This window comes from Myodes glareolus, chromosome 2 (genome assembly GCF_982192425.1).
Source record: "Myodes glareolus chromosome 2, mMyoGla1.1, whole genome shotgun sequence".
NCBI classification, from domain to species: Eukaryota; Metazoa; Chordata; class Mammalia; order Rodentia; family Cricetidae; genus Myodes; species Myodes glareolus.
This window is the reverse complement of record NC_142027.1, coordinates 66,477,340-66,495,743: the sequence shown is the minus strand read 5'-3', so window position 1 is coordinate 66,495,743 and position 18,404 is coordinate 66,477,340. Positions and strand designations below refer to the sequence as shown.

General features: G+C 39.4%; 1 protein-coding gene across 2 annotated transcripts in view; it reads left to right on the top strand.

The window, feature by feature from the left end:
- Ccdc14 (coiled-coil domain containing 14) overlaps positions 1 to 18,404 on the top strand; it is a 37,743-nt gene that overhangs the window by 13,333 nt on the left and 6,006 nt on the right. For both annotated transcript variants that reach the window (XR_015736229.1, XM_087901136.1), the window contains exons 6-10: positions 1,328 to 1,561; positions 1,671 to 1,765; positions 3,216 to 3,738; positions 6,138 to 6,279; positions 14,244 to 14,314. Coding sequence is in view for 1 of the 2 variants with exons in the window: in XM_087901136.1 (XP_087757262.1) it covers positions 1,328 to 1,561; positions 1,671 to 1,765; positions 3,216 to 3,738; positions 6,138 to 6,279; positions 14,244 to 14,314 (1,065 nt within the window). In the remaining variant the exon portion in view is untranslated. The remainder of the gene's footprint in view (positions 1 to 1,327; positions 1,562 to 1,670; positions 1,766 to 3,215; positions 3,739 to 6,137; positions 6,280 to 14,243; positions 14,315 to 18,404) is intronic.

Below are 18,404 nucleotides of genomic sequence, written 5' to 3'. Positions count from 1 at the left end.
TGCTTTTTGGTGGTGGCAGGGACCTTGAAATGCCATAGAGTTGTGGCAATAAACACGACTCCAGCCAGTACCTCTGCCATGAGGCTGAAATCTCATAAAGCCAAGGAATGGGCTGGATCCAGCCACCAAAGCCACAGCTTTAATCCTGGCCATATCGTTTAGCAAATAAAAGACTCGTGGTCAGAAAAAGAGAAATATAGTAAAGATAGTTTCAGAAGAAAAAGCCTCTAAATAGTTTACAAGTGTGTTTAAAAATATATGTAGGCTTGGGAGAGAAAAGAAAAAAAAAGTTAGAGTCCTTAAAAGAAAAAAGAAAAAAAAAGAAAGTAGTTAGGTGTGGTCGTGCGCACCTTTAATCCCAGCACTTGGGAGACAGAGGCAGGAGGATCTCTGTGAGTTCAAGGACAGCCTGGTCTACAGAGTGAGTTCTAGGACAAAGATACATAGAGAAACGCTGTCTCGAAAAGCCAAAAATTAAAAATAAAAATAAAAGAATCTAGATTTCTTTTATACTGGTTGTAGGACATTGCTGTATCAAGGTCTTTTTCATTCTTTAGCTTATTAATACCAGGTATGTGCTTTGCACATACACTAGAGAAGGCTTTAATAATGAAGTGCAAAAACAGCCCTGCCTAGAGAAGCTAGAGTTTAGTCAGAGGGCAAAGATAATAAAACATAAGTAACACAGACCAATGTATGTGTCGTATTATGATCTATGTGCTCTGAGATGGTGAAGAATAGTCGTCACTAGACTCATGAGGAACACTTATGTGAGCCTTGGTGAGGGGACAATGACAAGCAATGTTATAGCAGGTGAGCCAGGCTTCCTGGGTTCTCTGCTAGCCTAGTGATGAAACATTTGAGTTGAGGTTCCAAGAGAGCTGGGAAGTAGGTGTGATCAAGGTGTGATCAGACTTTGGGAAACATTAAGTACTAGTTGAAGATTGAATTTATGCATTTTGATTATCTACTATTCTTACTGGTTGGCCTTCTATGAAAACATAGAAAGTTACACAATGTCCTGCCTTTCTTATTCTGTTTTCCACTGAGAAGAACTGGACAAGGGACCAAGTGCGAGAAGCTTATTGCACGTTCGTGATAATACCCGTAACAGGTGTTGAAACTAAAGGGAGAGCTTCCAAGTAGCCTTGAATGGAGAGTTTAAGAACTTGGGATGATTTTCTTCAGGGAGTTGAATAAAGCCCTTCTATAAAGCATATGATCAGTTGAACTACATCTGAGAGTCTTATCCCCCATCCCCCAAGATACTAGAGTAAAAGTTGTTGAAGATACGTATTTAAGAACTTACTTCCTTTTTCCACATTAGTGTCTTCAGAAAGTAAGAAATGGATATCTAGTGAAGCTTCAACTGGAAGTGAGAGAGACACACCTGACATAGCACAGCACTGGTCATTACGAGACCATTATAGAATGTACTCACCAATAATATACCAAGCCCTCTGTGAGCATGTGCAGACTCAAATGTCACTGATGAATACCTTGGCTTCAAAAGATGGCCCCAGCAGAATGCCTACTGCGTGTCATACTGTGTCTGGTTTAGGTTAGTATGATATTTGAATATTGAATGTAAGCCGTGATTAAATTACTTTGTTGTTATATAAACACTATAAAATGTGAATGATACATACACTTTTTTTCACTTCTTTTAGAATCTCAGGCAATACCACATTCTGGTTATGGCTGCTATACTTCCACTTCAGTCTGGTCTCCTCAGCAGCTGTCCTGCCCTCTAATGGTTCACTCGGTAGGTATAGTTGGTATACTAAACAAGAACTTGCTTATAGAAATTGTCATCTTAGCAATGGAATATTGAATTAACCGATCCAATGTACTAGGATGTAAAACCAATTTTGTGTATTTTTTGTATTAGAAAAGTTTTACCTGTTAAGAACATAGGTATTATTAAGAAGCAATCCTGAGGAAAGAAACCAAGCATACCCAGTACCCAAGCACAGCTAACACCTGATGACGCGTGTCTTTACTCATTTAACTCTGTGTCTTATTTTCTGTTTAAGTGATTTTCTTTTTAAAATAAGAGCTATAGTTTTATACAGTTATATGCTGCTTTTTTTTTCACTTAATACATTCTTAGTATGACAGTGTTTCTTTCTCTCTGCCTCTGTCTGTTTGCCTCTCTCTCTGTCTCTCTCTCTCTGTCTCTCTCTCTCTCTCTTTTTCTCTCTCTCTCTTTTATTTATTTGGTTTTTTGAGACAGGGTTTCTCTGAGAAACTGCCCTGGCTCTCCTGGAACTCACTTTGTAGGCCAGGCTGGCCTTGAACTCACAGAGACCTGCTTCTGCCTCCCAAGTGCTGGGATTAAAGGTGTGCAATGCGAGACCTAGTTGACAACTTTTTATTACTGTATACCTTTTATATAGTTGAAGCTGTGTTTTGTGGGTATTTTTCTCATAAGACAAATGTCTTTGAGCTGAGTTGTATAATGTATAAAATCACTAGTCTCTGATTTGGTATTGAACCAACAGCTAGTTTTATTATTTTAACATGTTCATATACATTCTATATACACACATGCATTTTTATTTCTGCGGTGTTAAACATTGAGCCCAGCACCTTACACACGCTGGAAAAGCACACTACCACTGAAGACATCCCTAACCGAAGAGATCTTTCTTAAGTTCTGTATATGTGGTTTTTAATAAAATAATCACTTTATTTTTATTTTTTTGTGTGGAGATTTTACCTGCATGTATGTCTATGCACCACATGCATGATGGCATTGGGTCCCCTGGAACTGGAGTTAAAGAAGGTTGTGAGCAGCCACGTGAATTCTGGGAACTGAACCAGGTTCTCTGCAGTAGTGGCAGTACTCTACAGATGTGCTGTCTCTCCAGTCTCTTAGCTTGCTTCTTGTAATGTTTCTCAAAGTGAAAATATTTGTTTCAGTCCAAATGTGGGCTATTTTTTTTGATGCTTTTAAAGCATGTACGGTATTTGTAAACAATCTATTTTCATCATGACCTCATAATATTCTCATGTTGCAGAGTGAGCTACTTAAGCTCTGAAAAACTAGTCTTTGTTGTGTAGTGGAGAAATCCAGCTTTCTTGTAAGCTGAACAATCACAAAATTGGTTTTTAATGGTAGAAAATTATTTTCTAAATTTATTGATTTGTGTTTTTAATAGTCTACTAGTGGATTGTTCATATTTTTGAAGGCTTTTGTTTTTCCTGCTTAGGGAGTTCAGACTGATGACGATAACCATCTTGCATCGCAAGATCAAGCAAGTTCTGTGAACTGCCCTGGTGTTCCCAGGAATTCCTCTAGTGTTCTTTCTGGAATTCCATGTGACCTTCCTCACATTGACGAAGCAGCTCTTCCCATGCCTCAGCAGCCGACTCTTGCTAATTTGTCGTGGATGCTGCCACAGCAAAGAGCTCCTAAGGAAGCAGACCTACGAAAGTGTTTCCAAACACATGTGTCTCTGTTTCCAGCTCATGGAAGAGACGTTCCCTCGGATGGTCAGGCACACCAAAGCCCCACTCAGTTACAGCCAGCCTCCTTGGCCGCTAATGAAGAAAAATGTGCCAGAGAACAAATTGGAGAGACCACAAACGAAGGAAAGTATTTAAGCATACATGTGCAAGATGCAAAAATAGCCAAGAATGTGCAGCAGGCAGAAATCGTGAGCCAAACTGCTGAAAAAGTCAGAATTGCCAAGTGCTTGTTGGGAGAGCTCAAGGCCCTGGTCTCAGAACAAGGTAGATGCGTGTTTCAAACTTTTCTGTAATGTGGTATAATGCTTAATAGTAGTGCTATGTCTTCTAGCTGCCATTCCAATGATTGCTAAGGAGTGTCTGGTGTTTTTCACAGAACTGTCTTAACCCAGTAAGGAAAAGAGTTCTGTCTGTTGTCTTACATTTTAGGGCTTTTGTTTGTTTCCTAAGACAGGGTCTCATGTATTCTCAGATGGCTTCCAGCTTGTGTAGCTGAGGGTGGTGTTGGACCACTGGTCTTCGCTGGGCTCCCCCCACTGCCTGTGTGCTGGGTTCCTGGGACTTGACATGCATTGAGAAACAGCAAACACTTCCAAGTGTGGATTCATTCTGTTTGATGCAAACAGACTTGAAAAGATCAGTGCTGAGAATCCATAGAAAGAAAATTATAGTAGTTAGATTCCTATTTTTTGGTTTAACAAAGATCCAAATTTCCTTCCATTATTTTATAACTGACTGTTAAATTGTTCAACAGATTTCACTTTGCATAGTAACCCATGCCACTTACTGGCCTTTTAGTTTCTGTTTAGTATTTTTCTCTTAAACCAATAAAATGTTTTTGAGCCAAGTTGGTGGTTTTTTTCATTGTGTATGTATTTTTCTGAAGTAGTGGCTTTTGCTTGGAATGAATTGCAAATATCAGCTATGAGTAGAAAATGCAGTAATTGATGTGAAGCTAACAGAATAGCTGCCATTTATACAGGCTGACATACATACAGAACTCTAAAGTCCTTGGGAACAACAGCACATTTAAGGTATAGGTTAAGTGTGCTACAATTGTTACGTTTCCAGAGCTTCAAATTAGACAGGGTTGTTTTTGTTTTGTTTGTTTGTTTTTGAAATAAGGACTAACTGTATAGCTCTGGCTGGCCTGGAACTTGCTGTGTAGACCCAGAATGGACCTACAGAAACCTGACTGCCTCTCTTCCCAAGTACTGGGACTAAAGGTGTGCGCCACCACTCTTTTCTCATCTTTAACTAAATGTCCCGTCATGCTCGCAACAGTGTAGGACAGCACCCGTGTTAGGGGTCTAGAATACCCACCAGGGGCCAGCACTGTGCTGTTTCACCTGAGTCTTCTCGGGAAGGAAATGAGTTTTGGATAACAGTATCTCATTCTGATCTCCGTCACCCAGTGACCGACTGCTTTTTACTTCCATTTAACTATGAAGAAATTTAGACTTCAAGAATGAAGTAATTGAAATGTTAGCCAAAGTATATAATAAATAAATTAAAAAATCTCAATTAAAGAGGAGAAAAGACTAAAATCAAGAGATCTGATGTGCAGTATGGTCACTGACTATAGTAAATAACAATGTAATTTTCAATTGCTCAGAGATTAGGTTGCCAGCCTTCTCATCACAAAAAATACATGAGGCAATGCATGTCTATTAACATAATTTAGCTATTGCACTATGCATATATAATTCAAAACATGTTATACGCAGTAAATCATGCAATTTCTATGTGGCTTGACTAAGGTCAAAGCTGCAATAGTGGTTGAGCCAGCGCTTCACCTTCAGAGCAGCGAGCAGAGCCACTCTAGAGAAAGTGAAGACTGCTCAGCTGCTGGACATGGTTGTTCACTGTGTGCACGTGCTTTTCATCAAAGTCTTCAAATACTTGTGGTACTGAATACATTTTTATAACTTGATTATCCTTGCAATATTATATTAAGTAAACACTTTGAAAGAAAGGAGGAAGGGACAAAAAAAGATAGAAGATCTGATACTCACCTGCTCCTTACATCTGTTACATGTGTAAACATCCTGCTCTCTACAGTTCGTACCAAGAGAGGGCTATGCTGGGTCACAGTAGTGCTTTATAAGGTTAAGTGACGGCATGTCCTAGGAAACCCACTTACAATATATATGAGACAAGGTTTCCCTGTGCCTGTCCCGGTACTTGCTCTGTAGACCAGGCTGACTTTGAACAATCCTGTTGAGTGCTGGGATTAAAGGCGTGCACCACCACCGCCTGGCCCAAAATTAACTATATCTTTTAATGTAAGATCAAAGATTTTATTACTGATGTTTATAGAGTAGCCAGTTATAAGAAACTCCCACAGCAATGAAGTCTACTATAGATCTTTGATAAATATCAACTAGGAGATATGTGTAACTCTGTTTCCCACTTCACTTAACTGAACCAGAAAATCACTAAATATAATACTGTGATTTAAGATTAATCTTTCTTTACTTGGTGTAACTTCTTTAGAACTGATCTGAGTAAGCAGATACAGACAGCAAGATAAAGGGAAATAGAATTTGTATAATAATCACAGTAATGAAAACTATAATGAGTATATATCTATAAAGAGTTCTAGTAATGCATGCTAATCTTTTCAATTTAAAATACTGATTTTACTCACCTGCCTTTTATAGAGGACTCGGAAGTTCAGAGATTGGTAACAGAAGTAGAGGCGTGCATATCTGGGCTTTCAGCAGTGAGTGGCCGCACAAACATAGACCTTGAAATAGCGCTGGCCCTGCAGCCACTGAGAAGTGAGAATGCTCAGCTGCGGAGGTAAGACTTGCTCTCTGGTGTTTTTGTCTATAGGTACAGGAGTTCCACAGCCAGCGCACAGATGCCAAGTGTGGTTGCTAGGAGCAGTGCTCCAATATTTATGCCTTTCCTTTCTCATCTTCCAACGGCGTCTACATTCTTCAACTTTCCATTACTTCTGCCCACTAGGATACATTTTCCCCCACTAATATCTCTGATGTCACTTGTTAGCATGTACTTAGGAAGGTGTACTTGCCTCATGTAGTTTTTGTAGTAGTCTAAGATTTTTACAGTAACGAACATCTTAGTCACAGAAAAAGTGTAGAAAAGGGAAAAGATTCCTTCTACTTTACAAAGCTACTGTCTCAGTATGTTTTCCAGGGGACAGATGGGGACAGGGAGTGTGAATTTACGTGTTTTGGACCAGAAGTAGTCATTTTGCCGTCCTTAACTTTTTGTAGTCTAAACTTAAAACCGGTCAAATGCTGCCTCCTAATAAAGTTGCCTGCAACGTGTGGTCAGGGAAGAGAACCCCAATAAGGGTGAGCTGAGTGCTGGTAGCCCTGACACACTGAGACATAGGACAAAACTTACTTAAATTTTTAAATACTTTTTTCTTTTTAGCCCTATTAACTTACTGGAATTATATTCTTTTTTTTTTAAGATTTATTATGTATACAACATTCTGCCTCCATGTATGCCCTGCATGCCAGAGGAAGGCACCAGGTCTTATTACAGATGGTTGTGAGCCACCATGTGACTGCTGGGAATTGAACTCAGGACCTCTGGAAGAGCAGCCAGTGCTCTTAACCACTGAGCCATCTCTCCAGCCCCTGGAATTATATTCTTCATTTGCTTAAGAAGTAATTTTGAAATGTAGAGGAAATCACCCATATAATCTCAGTATTGTTTTAACTTTGAGTGTTTCTGTGATGACCACTGAAGCTCAAGTCCAGGATCTGTTGTTGTGCTTTGTACTGGGGTTTGTTTTCAGATGCTTCTGCAGCTCTGCATTGTGAATGCACCCTGACTGTTATCATGGGGATAGATGGGACTTGCAGGGACCTACACAAAACTTGAAAACTGTAAAGGATTCCTAGTTGGAGAATAGTTCAAAGTCATGGGTCTGTAGCCCACAGAAATGTCATTTAGTGAGATTTTCTTGCTTAGGATAATTAAGAGGTCATTTCTGGATAGGGTTGCTGCATTTAAATGCTAAACACTGTCATACTGTCACCAGTCCTGATCTGAGGGATCCCTGTAGCAGTATTAATCTTTCAATATTAAAATCAAGACTAAGTAGTACGGAATGGATAACAGCTACTATTGAGTGTTTGTCCTGTGCTGGCTGCTGTTCTTCATATGTGCCGTCACTCGAGTCCTCCCGGTAGCTGTATACAGTATCATGCTATTTTCATTTGGAGAGGAGGAGACCAAGGCACAGAAAGGTATGTGATTTGCTGAAACTTGTGTATTTAGGAATTGAGGTAATCAAGGTGATATGATTTTAGAGTCCCAGATCTTAGCTATGGGCTTCTACAGTAACTCCATGAAGAAGTAGACACTGACTTAATTAAGGGTCACTCTTCAGGTGTATTTTGCAGAACAAAAGAATAATACTAATAAGCGCCTATTTTTTAAAAGAGTGATAATCCAATAATTGGTTCTTAAGCATACCAGAACCTATCTGAGAACATTATCCGCTTAGCATGTCTCCATGGAAATATCATTGGTCCTCACTTCCGTCCCTCAGAACATTTCAGAGTTGCTGGAGTTCATTTGTAAACCACTCATGAGATGGAGGCTTACCCTCTGTTTAGTCACCAGTTGTTTTTAACTTTTCTAAAGGTGACTTAGGAAAATGAACATAACTGTTATCCATTTCTATTTCATTGACAGCAGAGATTTTTAGCTGTCTAGCCTTAGGAAACAAAAGACTGTAGAACATTCTCTTGCCACTGTTAGTTACTTGACCTTTTAGAGGATAAAATTACTGAAAAATGAGTTTGGTAGAGTTCCTTAGAATAGGCTGAGGCTTCCAGTAGCCGTGTGGGAATTTTATACTATTTTTATCTTTATTTGGAAAGAATAATTCATAGATCTCACTATAAATAAAAACTAGAATGGGTGGGCTTATTTAGAAGTGATTTTCTTTTTTTTTTCTTGTAGACATTTGTAAACTGCATGTTTTTAACTAGAAACTTGATCCTTCCCCTTCCCACCCTCCCCACACAACTTAGTGCATCGCCATCTTGTGGCGAAAAGAAAAACTGCTGAGTGCCTTGTTTCCATTGTACTTTGGGCATTTTCATGTCCAGATCTTCTGCGATATTTGAAACACTGTAGTCTCTTATTTATTCTTTCTGTTCCCAACTCACAAGATATCTGTAATCTGTAATGTTTTGTTGACTCTAACTATAGAAGCCCCTAGTACATCCCAAAATATCCTTGGTGGAGGTTCAGAGTAGAATGTTACATCATATTAAGAACCTTCAGTTTAGAGAGTACCTTAATATTTGTGAGGTGACTTGGGATTAATGATCACTTCCTGATTGCAGACTTAAATATAAGCTCATTAGAGTCCAGACAGAGCATAACAGTTTGAGAGCAAATGGGCAGAGTTGAGGAGAGGTGGTGGGAGAGCCAATGTGTGAAAATTTAGATTTATTCTGTTGTCTGGAGAAATAAGTAAGACTATTGCAGGTCACTAAAAACTTGGGCCATATGAACATTGAATTGTTATATTGGTTTGGGGCTTTTTTTTTTCCTCCTTCCATTTTAGTTTCTACTGGATTAATAGCTCAGCATCTCCTAACAGTCTTATTTCTTTTTCCAAACACTTTACATTTGGTGTCTCATCGCTGTCCCTCGTCCCTTGGTGTGTGTTGGGGGCGGTGTGGGATGCGGTGTTCTGGGATGAATCCTGGGGCTTTGCATGCACTGTGTAAGCTTTCTACCACTGCTTCATATCCTGAGCTCAACCTCAAAAATAATGTTCTGGAGGCCTGGGGATAAAAGCGCTTGCTGCACATGTGTGGGGATCTGCATTTGTATCTTAAACACCTACATTAAAAAAAATCCATATGGCCCTAGTGGCCTCTAGCTTGGGAGATAGAGACAGGGGTCTGTGTACAAGCTGCTAGCTACACTAGCAAAGTCGGTGAACTCTGGGTTCAGGGAGAGACCCTTCCTCAGCAAAATAGAGAACAGAAAAAACACCCAACATGAACCTCTGGCTTCCACATGCTCATTCACGCTGTAGCGCATATGCACCAGCACTTGCGCCTCCATAAATGTGAGCATGTACATCACACACACACACACACACACACACACACACACACACTCACACTGTCTTCTTTTAAAATGTACTAAAAAATGAATTGCAACCATCATGCCATATACAAGATAACTTGCAAAGAATGACAGCACAAAAGCTGGTGGGAGTAAGCATAGGGAGGGTCCTATATCTTTTACTGGAGAAGACTTCTTAATAATCCCAAAATATAAACCAGAAGAAGCAATTATATTGAAATTCAAAATTTCAGATTTTGTTTTCCAAAAATTTAAATACTGTTAACCCAAAATGAAGAGGCACCAACAGACTTTGAAAAAAAAGTGTGCAGAATGTATCTCACAAAGAACTTACATATAGACTGAATACAGAACAATTACAACTCTATGTTGTAACTCTATTTGTGTTGTTTTCAAAATGGGTAAAATATTTGAACAGTAACTTTATTACAGAAAACACACAGAGCTAGGCACAGAAACACATACCTGCACTTGAAAGAGAGAAGTTAGAAGCAAGGGTAATCCTAAGTTCAAGGGAAACCCTACACAGCCTCCCTCTAAATAAATAAATACAACCAAACGAAACAAGGCTTGGGTTGAGGACATATGTGGCCTAGTAGGAGATCTCTTGCATGACATGTGTGAAGTGTAGCTGGAAGTCTTCTCTGTCCCACCCAGTGTTGCTGGACCAGTTTCTCTCCCGCCTGCTGGTCCCTACAGCTGCTTATAAAATAATCATTCGGAGGCTTAATATTAATTATAATTGTTTACCACTGCTTCTTACTGACTAACTCTATATTTAAATGAACCCATTTCTAATAATCTGCGTGTTGCCACATGCCCATGACCTACCAATAATGCTTTAGGATCTTGCACCTCTAGCCGCTGCTGGCGTCTCCCTAACTCTGCCTTATTTCTCCCCGTATCTCTGCTTGGATTTCCCACCTATCCATATTCTTCCCTGCCATAGGCCAAAGTAGCTTCTTTATTAATCGATGGTAATAAAACATTCACAGCATACAGAGGGGGCATCCCACATCAGTGAAGCTTAGGGTTCTAATGCATGGAAATCAAATAAGAACACAAAAAGATAGTTATCATCATCAACCACTAGGAACCTGCAGGGTAGAAGCACAATGAAACATCATGGTATACTCATTGGAATAGCAACAATCAAAAGAACAAACCATTATTAGTGAGGATGCGGAGCCATCTTGGCTAGTTGAAATATAAAATGGTAAGAGCACTTTGGAAACAAGTTTGGGAGTTTTTTAGAAATGATGCGTAAATTTGTTGAATGATCTAGTTAGTCCACTTTTCAGCATTTTCTCAGAAATGAAAGCATATATGTCCATAAAAACTTAGATTCATAGGAAACAAATGTCTGTTGACAGGTGTTCATAGTGCTATTCAGCAATAAAAAAAAAAAGGAATTGTTGATACATGCAGCAGAATGGATGAACTTGAGAATCGTTATGCTGACTGGAAGAAGCCAGGATGTCCGCATATTTATTTCAGGATTCCATTTTTATAAAACTCTAGGAAATGAAAACAGTCTAAACCATGGTTAGTTGTGTGTCCAGAAAAGGAGGGGTATGAAACTGGCCCAAGGAAACTCCAAATGATGTGGATCTTACTATTGTGAAGGTTTTATCATACCATATGACAAAATACACTTTAAATATATGTATATTAGTGTGCATATGCTTTATCTCCAAACAGGTACATGAAAGTAAACCAACTAAAGAATATTTACTTAAATGTCATCTGTCTTTGGTTAAAATCAAATATATTTCAATTGAACACATTTAAAATAGTATATGTGATATCCATTCCTGAGAGATTATTTTATTAATTTTTAGTATTTATAAAACAGCAAAAATTTAAAAAGCAGAGAATAAGAGAAAAAGTAGTGGCTCCTGGTACCGTTGGGCCTGAAGGGGTGTTTTCATCACTGTGGGAGGAGTTCCAGGGTGCACCTTGGCTAAGACAGGAGTCAGCCAAAAGAATGAAGCTGCAGGGGAGAGAGAGAGAGAATGAATTCTATGTACAGGCATACTCATGTGGAGACCAGACGAAGATGTTGAGCCATTCCTCAATGGCTCATCTTATTCCTGTTTTGCTAGGCTTGCTGGTCAGTGAGCTCCGGTCTTCACCTTCCAAGCGCTGGGGCTGAGGTCATGCACAGCAAACTCCCACGCTACACAAGCTCTCTGGCAACTGTACCTTCCGCAGGCCCTCCACACCTAAGAGGGCAGTTCTTAGAGAACAGGATGGGGTGGGAGGCTGTAGCGAGTGATAGAAAGTTCAAATTGGCTAATGTTTTAAAGGAGAAGAACCTGAACAGCAGCTTCAAAAAGATGATAAGAAAAAGCATTTTCCCGTATAAGGTACCTACTGGTTTTCTGGAAGATACCAGAAGAGTTATTCTGTTTTATCTTCTGGGTCATCACTCTGTTCTGCATGTTTTGTTATTGAGGGGAACCCTTTAGGAAAAAAAAAATAGCGTTCTGTCTGCTGCTTATTCTTTTCTACTTTATAATGTGTCTTAGAGGTTTTTTGTTTTTTTCCCCCAGTGGTGGATATTGAACTCAAGATCTAGTACATGCTTCGAAAGTACACTATCACTGAGCTAGCCCCAAGCCGTTTTTCATGATCTTTCTATGGCAGTGCATATGTATAGTTAATTATTTTTCAATGTATATTAGTATTTCATCATATGGATGAGCTATAATGTGTATCACATCTTAAGTTGTTTTCAGTTCTCATTGAATTTACACTATATATATTGTATATATCTGTAATGTTTTACATGATTTTGTATTTATATAGCTATTTCTCAGAGTAAGTAACCTATGGGTAAAACCAACTTTCCAGAGATGGAGAGATGGCTTAGTGGTTAAGGGCATTTGCTGCTCTCACATAAGACCCAGGTTTGCAAGACTCAGCACCCACATGACAGTGATAACCATCTGTGACTCCAGCTCCAGAGGGTCTGACACCCTCCTTGGCCTCACTAGCGCCAGGCCTACATGTGGTGCACAGACATGCAGGCAAAACACCCATACACATGAAATGAAATTAATTTTAAAAACTATTTTGTCAAAGATATATGTTTTATAGCTTGGATGATGCCAAACTGTAATCCAAATGGTTACAATAAATTCCTACTGACTGAGAAAATTCCCCTATACTGTCACTAATGAAGAACTATTTCCTTTTATTTTATATTTTTGTAGTGTATGAGTGTGTGTGCATGCGTGTGTGTGTGTTCTGTACATTCATGTATTTGTGTATATACCTGGAAGCCAATTGCATCATGCCGCTATGCCCAACTTGTCATGTGAGCACTAGGAATCCAAACTCAGGCCCTTCGTTTCTGTGGTAAGCCATCCCCTCCTCAAGCAATGCATTTCTCGGATGCTTCTTAACCACTTAGCTTTCTTAGATAAATTGCTTATTTTATCTTTTTACAGAACTTTAATTCTAAAGCAAGCTTCAAATTGTGATGTGTTTAAACTTTATATTCTTTACTTGATGGTTGTTGGATTTTGAGTCTTGCTTAGGGATGCCTTCCTTAGTTAAAGATTATTTATATTTTCTTATAAAATTTGTATTGGTGGATTTTGTGTTATTGGTATATTTTGTGTTCTTAACTCTAATCTATCAAGAATTAATACTTGTGAATGGTATTTGGTAAGGATACTATCATTTTAGATTCAATAACTAAATCAAATACTTTAGTTCAGAAAGTTTCCAGTCCTGGAAAGATATTAAATACCAGAGAGTTTTTGCTTTGTCCTTATCAGTACCTACTTACATATTCTTGTTTGTGAAGCAGGTACATATTGTGAAGACCATGTTGTTGATACCAACATTCTGATGAAGTAGCTATTAAAAATGAACGTTTCCATCTAATAATGAAATTGCTGGAGGCATAGACTTACGTGTCCCAAGTTGTTAATGTATCACAGACATGAAGCAGAAGTATGTCTGGTAGTTGACACCTACAGCTATTCTAGTTGACAGCAATGGCAGTTATTTTTAAAGGTAAACTACAGTAGTAAAGATTCTGTAAATGTATATATACACACACTTATTATTTCAAAAGAGATGTGAAGGTAAAGATATGGAAAACAAAGGAAACAGCTGGACGTGATGGTGCATGAGTATTGTTCCAGCACTTGAAATGTTGTGGTAGGAGAATCCGAAGTTCAAGCCACTGTGAGCTATAATACTGAGTTCCAGGCCAGTCTTGGAAACTGGGGCAGGGTTTATGGTGTCTTAAACAGTAGTTCTGCAACTATCTGTCCTGGTTCTGGTGATGCAGATCTGTAGTCCAGCTACTGAGGCAGGAAGATTTCAAGTTCAAGACTAGCCTTGGAAATTTGATTGAGACTTTGTCTCGTGTGTGTGTGTGTGTGTGTGTGTGTGTGTGTGTGTGTGTGTGTGTTCTATAGATACAAAAAGTATTTGTCAGGGTCAGGGGCTGCTATGTTCAAAATGGACCCCTGAATAGTGTGGCTTTGTTGTTTTGTTCATTTAGATCTTGTGTTTGGTTTGGGATTTGAGATGGACAGGTGATGATAGTATTTGTCTTTTTTGGTAAATTTATGTATTTTTGATAGGGTATCGGATATATACTGTAAAATGAGTTTAAGATTTTTACAAGTCTTCATTATTTCCTTTAGGCAGCTAAGAAGTTTGAACCAGCGCCTCAGAGAAGAAGAGAAAACTCGAAAGGAACCTCGTGACCTTGAGTGTAGGTAAAAGGCACCTCGTGACCTTGAGTGTAGGTAAAAGGCACCTCGTGACCTTGAGTGTAGGTAGAAGGCACCTCGTGACCTTGAGTGTAGGTAAAAGGCACCTCGTGACCTTGAGTGTAGGTAAAAGGCACCTCGTGACCTTGAGTGTAGGTAAAAGGCACCTCGTGACCTTGAATGTAGGTAAAAGGCACCTCGTGACCTTGAGTGTAGGTAAAAGGCACCTCGTGACCTTGAGTGTAGGTAAAAGGCACCTCGTGACCTTGAATGTAGGTAGAAGGCACCTCGTGACCTTGAGTGTAGGTAAAAGGCACCTCGTGACCTTGAGTGTAGGTAAAAGGCACCTCGTGACCTTGAATGTAGGTAGAAGGCACCTCGTGACCTTGAGTGTAGGTAAAAGGCACCTCGTGACCTTGAGTGTAGGTAAAAGGCACCTCGTGACCTTGAGTGTAGGTAAAAGGCACCTCGTGACCTTGAGTGTAGGTAAAAGGCACCTCGTGACCTTGAGTGTAGGTAAAAGGCACCTAGTGACCTTGAGTGTAGGTAAAAGGCACCTCGTGACCTTGAATGTAGGTAAAAGGCACCTCGTGACCTTGAATGTAGGTAAAAGGCACCTCGTGACCTTGAGTGTAGGTAAAAGGCACCTCGTGACCTTGAGTGTAGGTAAAAGGCACCTCGTGACCTTGAATGTAGGTAAAAGGCACCTCGTGACCTTGAATGTAGGTAAAAGGCACCTTGTGACCTTGAGTGTAGGTAAAAGGCACCTCGTGACCTTGAGTGTAGGTAGAAGAGCTCTAAAGGGTGAGACGAAGTCCTTGTCACTCTGGGAATGCTGGTGCAGACTGGTGCTTTCTCAATTACTTTGTCTAAGTGGGTTTTCTCGCTTTATCAACTTTAAAATTAGGAATAACTGTTTTACAATTTAATCTTAATCCCAGGACTCGTGAGGTAGGAGGATTGTCACAGTTTAAGGCCAGCCTGGGCGACATATTGAGTACTACTCCAACAAGAAGTGTATGCAGTAAGACCCTATCTAGAGAAAACAAGATAATAAATATGGATATATCTTAAATAACCACATAAGTATTCTTCTTGTTGACTCTCCTGTATTTAAGGTCTTCTGAAAGATACTTGGGTACTTTCAGCCTTTCTTACAGTGTGAGCCACAATGAAGTGAAGATCTCTGTCCCAATGTCTGCACATGCATACACATTTTACAGGCAAGATTTCTAGGAAAATTGTTAAGCCAAAATGTATTTATAGTGGCTGTTTTGACAGATAGTGTCAAATGACCCCTCTTTTTTCTGATGTTTTGTTCTAAATGGGGGTCTTACTGTGTTGCTCAGGCTATTCTTCGACTTCTTGGCTCAATTGATCCTCCATCCTTACTCAGTTGCTGGAATTACAAGGTGAATACCAAATTGTCTTTATGGATCACAGAGCTTCACAGAGAAAAACAAGAGCATAAGAACAGATGAGAACGATTTTTAATGTTCTTGGAGTTTCTTCTTGAGTCTAATGTAAATGTGATATTACAAAGAAGTACATTGATGCCCTAGAATTTTTTTCAATTTCTGACTGATAAAATATGTTCAAAAAGTATCAGCAGAATAGGGAAAAGTTCTTTTGTAATATATGACATAACAATCTTATTTCTTTTAATGTATAACTCTATTGCAAAGCAGGGGAAAATTCTAGCAACCAATAGAATAAGCACTTTTCAAAAATGCCTAGCTTCAGAGTGATTTATGGTAGGTCTTTCTGGTTCTGCTGTTAGCAAGGGTGTGGGTAGGAAGAAGGCCAGAGAGGAGGCCATACGGAAGTGGGAATCAGCAGTTGCCTCTCTAAGTAGCTTATCTCTTTGTATTCTCATAATCATTTACCTTGGTGTACTTCTTCAGAGAGTATTTATTACTGTTTATAATAATTTGCTTCCTACAAGCTCCAGGTGAAAGGGACCTTGTCTGTGTTGCTCACTGCTGCATATCCAGATTCTATTAGTGATTCATACACAGTAAGCAGTCACTTAAGACTGCACTAGATAAACAAAATGTTGCCATATACTTTCATGTAATTTCATTTATTCTTTGAGAACTTCATGAACATATACCATGCATTTTCATTATTCCCACCCCTCAATACCACACTTCTGACTCACACAGGAGACCTCCCAACACATCCCTTGCCCCACTTCATGCCCTCTTCTTTTCTTGAAAACCCCACTGAATTGAATTATTGTTGCCTCCAAGTATGTCGCTGTGTGGCCTTCTATTGTAGCATAGGCAGCATACGGATGGCATTCCCCCAAAGAAAATGACTCAACCCTAGGGATCCATCAACTACAAAGAGCTCCTCCATTTGGGCAGGCCTGCAATTTCTCCACTATTAGGGTAGGTTGACTGGTTTGGTCTTATGCAGGTAACCATAGCTGCTGTGAGCTCGAGTGCAATACCCTTGTTATGTTCACAGCGCTCCTCCCCAGCCTCTAGCTCCTGATTCGATCTGCCCCTCTTCTGTGTTCCCAGAACCTGGGGAATGGGGTTAACATAAACGTCACATTTATGTCTGACATTCTGAGTCTTTTATTTCCAGCACTTTGACTAGTTATGAGTCTCTGCATTGTTTCCCACTGAAAAAAGAAGTTTCTCTGACCACAGCCAAGAGCAGCATAGATCTATAAGTATAAACATAAATCTTCAGAGGATAGCTTGACAGCATAACCATTTAGCAAAACAACAATAAGCAAGTTCCCCCTAGGGCCTATGACCTCTCCAGTCATGAGGTTTACAGTACGAATTCCCTCCTGTGTAGCAGGGCTCAAATCTAATCAGAAAGAGGTTGGCTGCCTCTGTTACAGTTCGGCAGTCTTTAGTGGGCACTTCTTGCCTAGCAGATCAGTACTGTGGCATACCAGGTCCAGTTGTAGGTATGACTGGTGGTGTCTCCTCCCCTACCTGAGTTTGTGCATTCCTGGGGTTTCTCTTGTTCATCTGTAATCTTACTCTATTGTGATCAGATATATAACATAGGAATTGTTTGAGTGTTCCTATATTTGTTAAGAGTTGTTTTGCATCCTAATACACGATCTATTTTAGAGAACTTTCTATGAGCTGCTGAGGGGAAAAAATGTGATTTCTACAGTGTTTGGGTGGGATATTCTGTAGATACCTGGTTAAGTTCATTTGACCTGTAATATCAGGTCTTTCTGTTTAATTTTTGTCAGGATGACTTATCTGTCTGTGAGTGTGGGAGACTGAAATCAGCCACTGCCATTGCAGTGGGGTTCGTTTCTGACTTCACATCTAGTTTTATGAGGTTGGGTATACCAGGAATTCAGGGACATAGATTCAAAATCTTAATGTCCTCTTGATTGATTGTTCCCTTAATAAGGAGGAAGTAACCTTTACCTTTTTTTTGTTTTACTAGTTTTGGTTTGAAGTCAGTTTCGTCAGGTATTAGAACAGTGACCCTTGTTTGTTTTCTAGGTGCAAATTACTATTTACTTATACTTTGTTCCATCTCTTTTACCATAAGGTAGTGTCTGTCTTTGTGGTGAGGTGAATTTCTTGGAGGCAGTACATAGATGATTCCTGTCTTTTGATCTAATCTACTAGCTGTGTCTTTTGATTATGGAGTTGGCTCTGCATTGGTATTCAGTTGTTTACCAACTAAGAAGTTGTTACAACCTAGGAAGGTGTGTATTGATTGCTGCATTTTGTTGATTTTGTTGTGTTTAGTTTTTTCCTTTGTCGGTTATTACTCTAGTATGTGTTGTTCTTTCTTGTGACCTCATAGGTGGAACTGTGTTTTTCTTCAGTCAAAGACTCTTTCTAGCATCTTCTCTGGAATCATCTTAGTGGTCATAAATTCCTTTAGTCTATTTTTATCATGGAAAGTTTTTACTATTTTTTCAATTATGACAGGTAATTTTCTTGGTGAATAGTCTATGTTGGCAATGCTATTCTTCAGAACTTGAAATTTAACTTTTCGGGCCCTCCTGGCTTTTGATGTTTCAGTTACCAGATCTTCCGCTGCTCTGATGGGCCTGCCTTTATATACGACTTGGTGTCCCTTTCTTGCTGGTTTCAG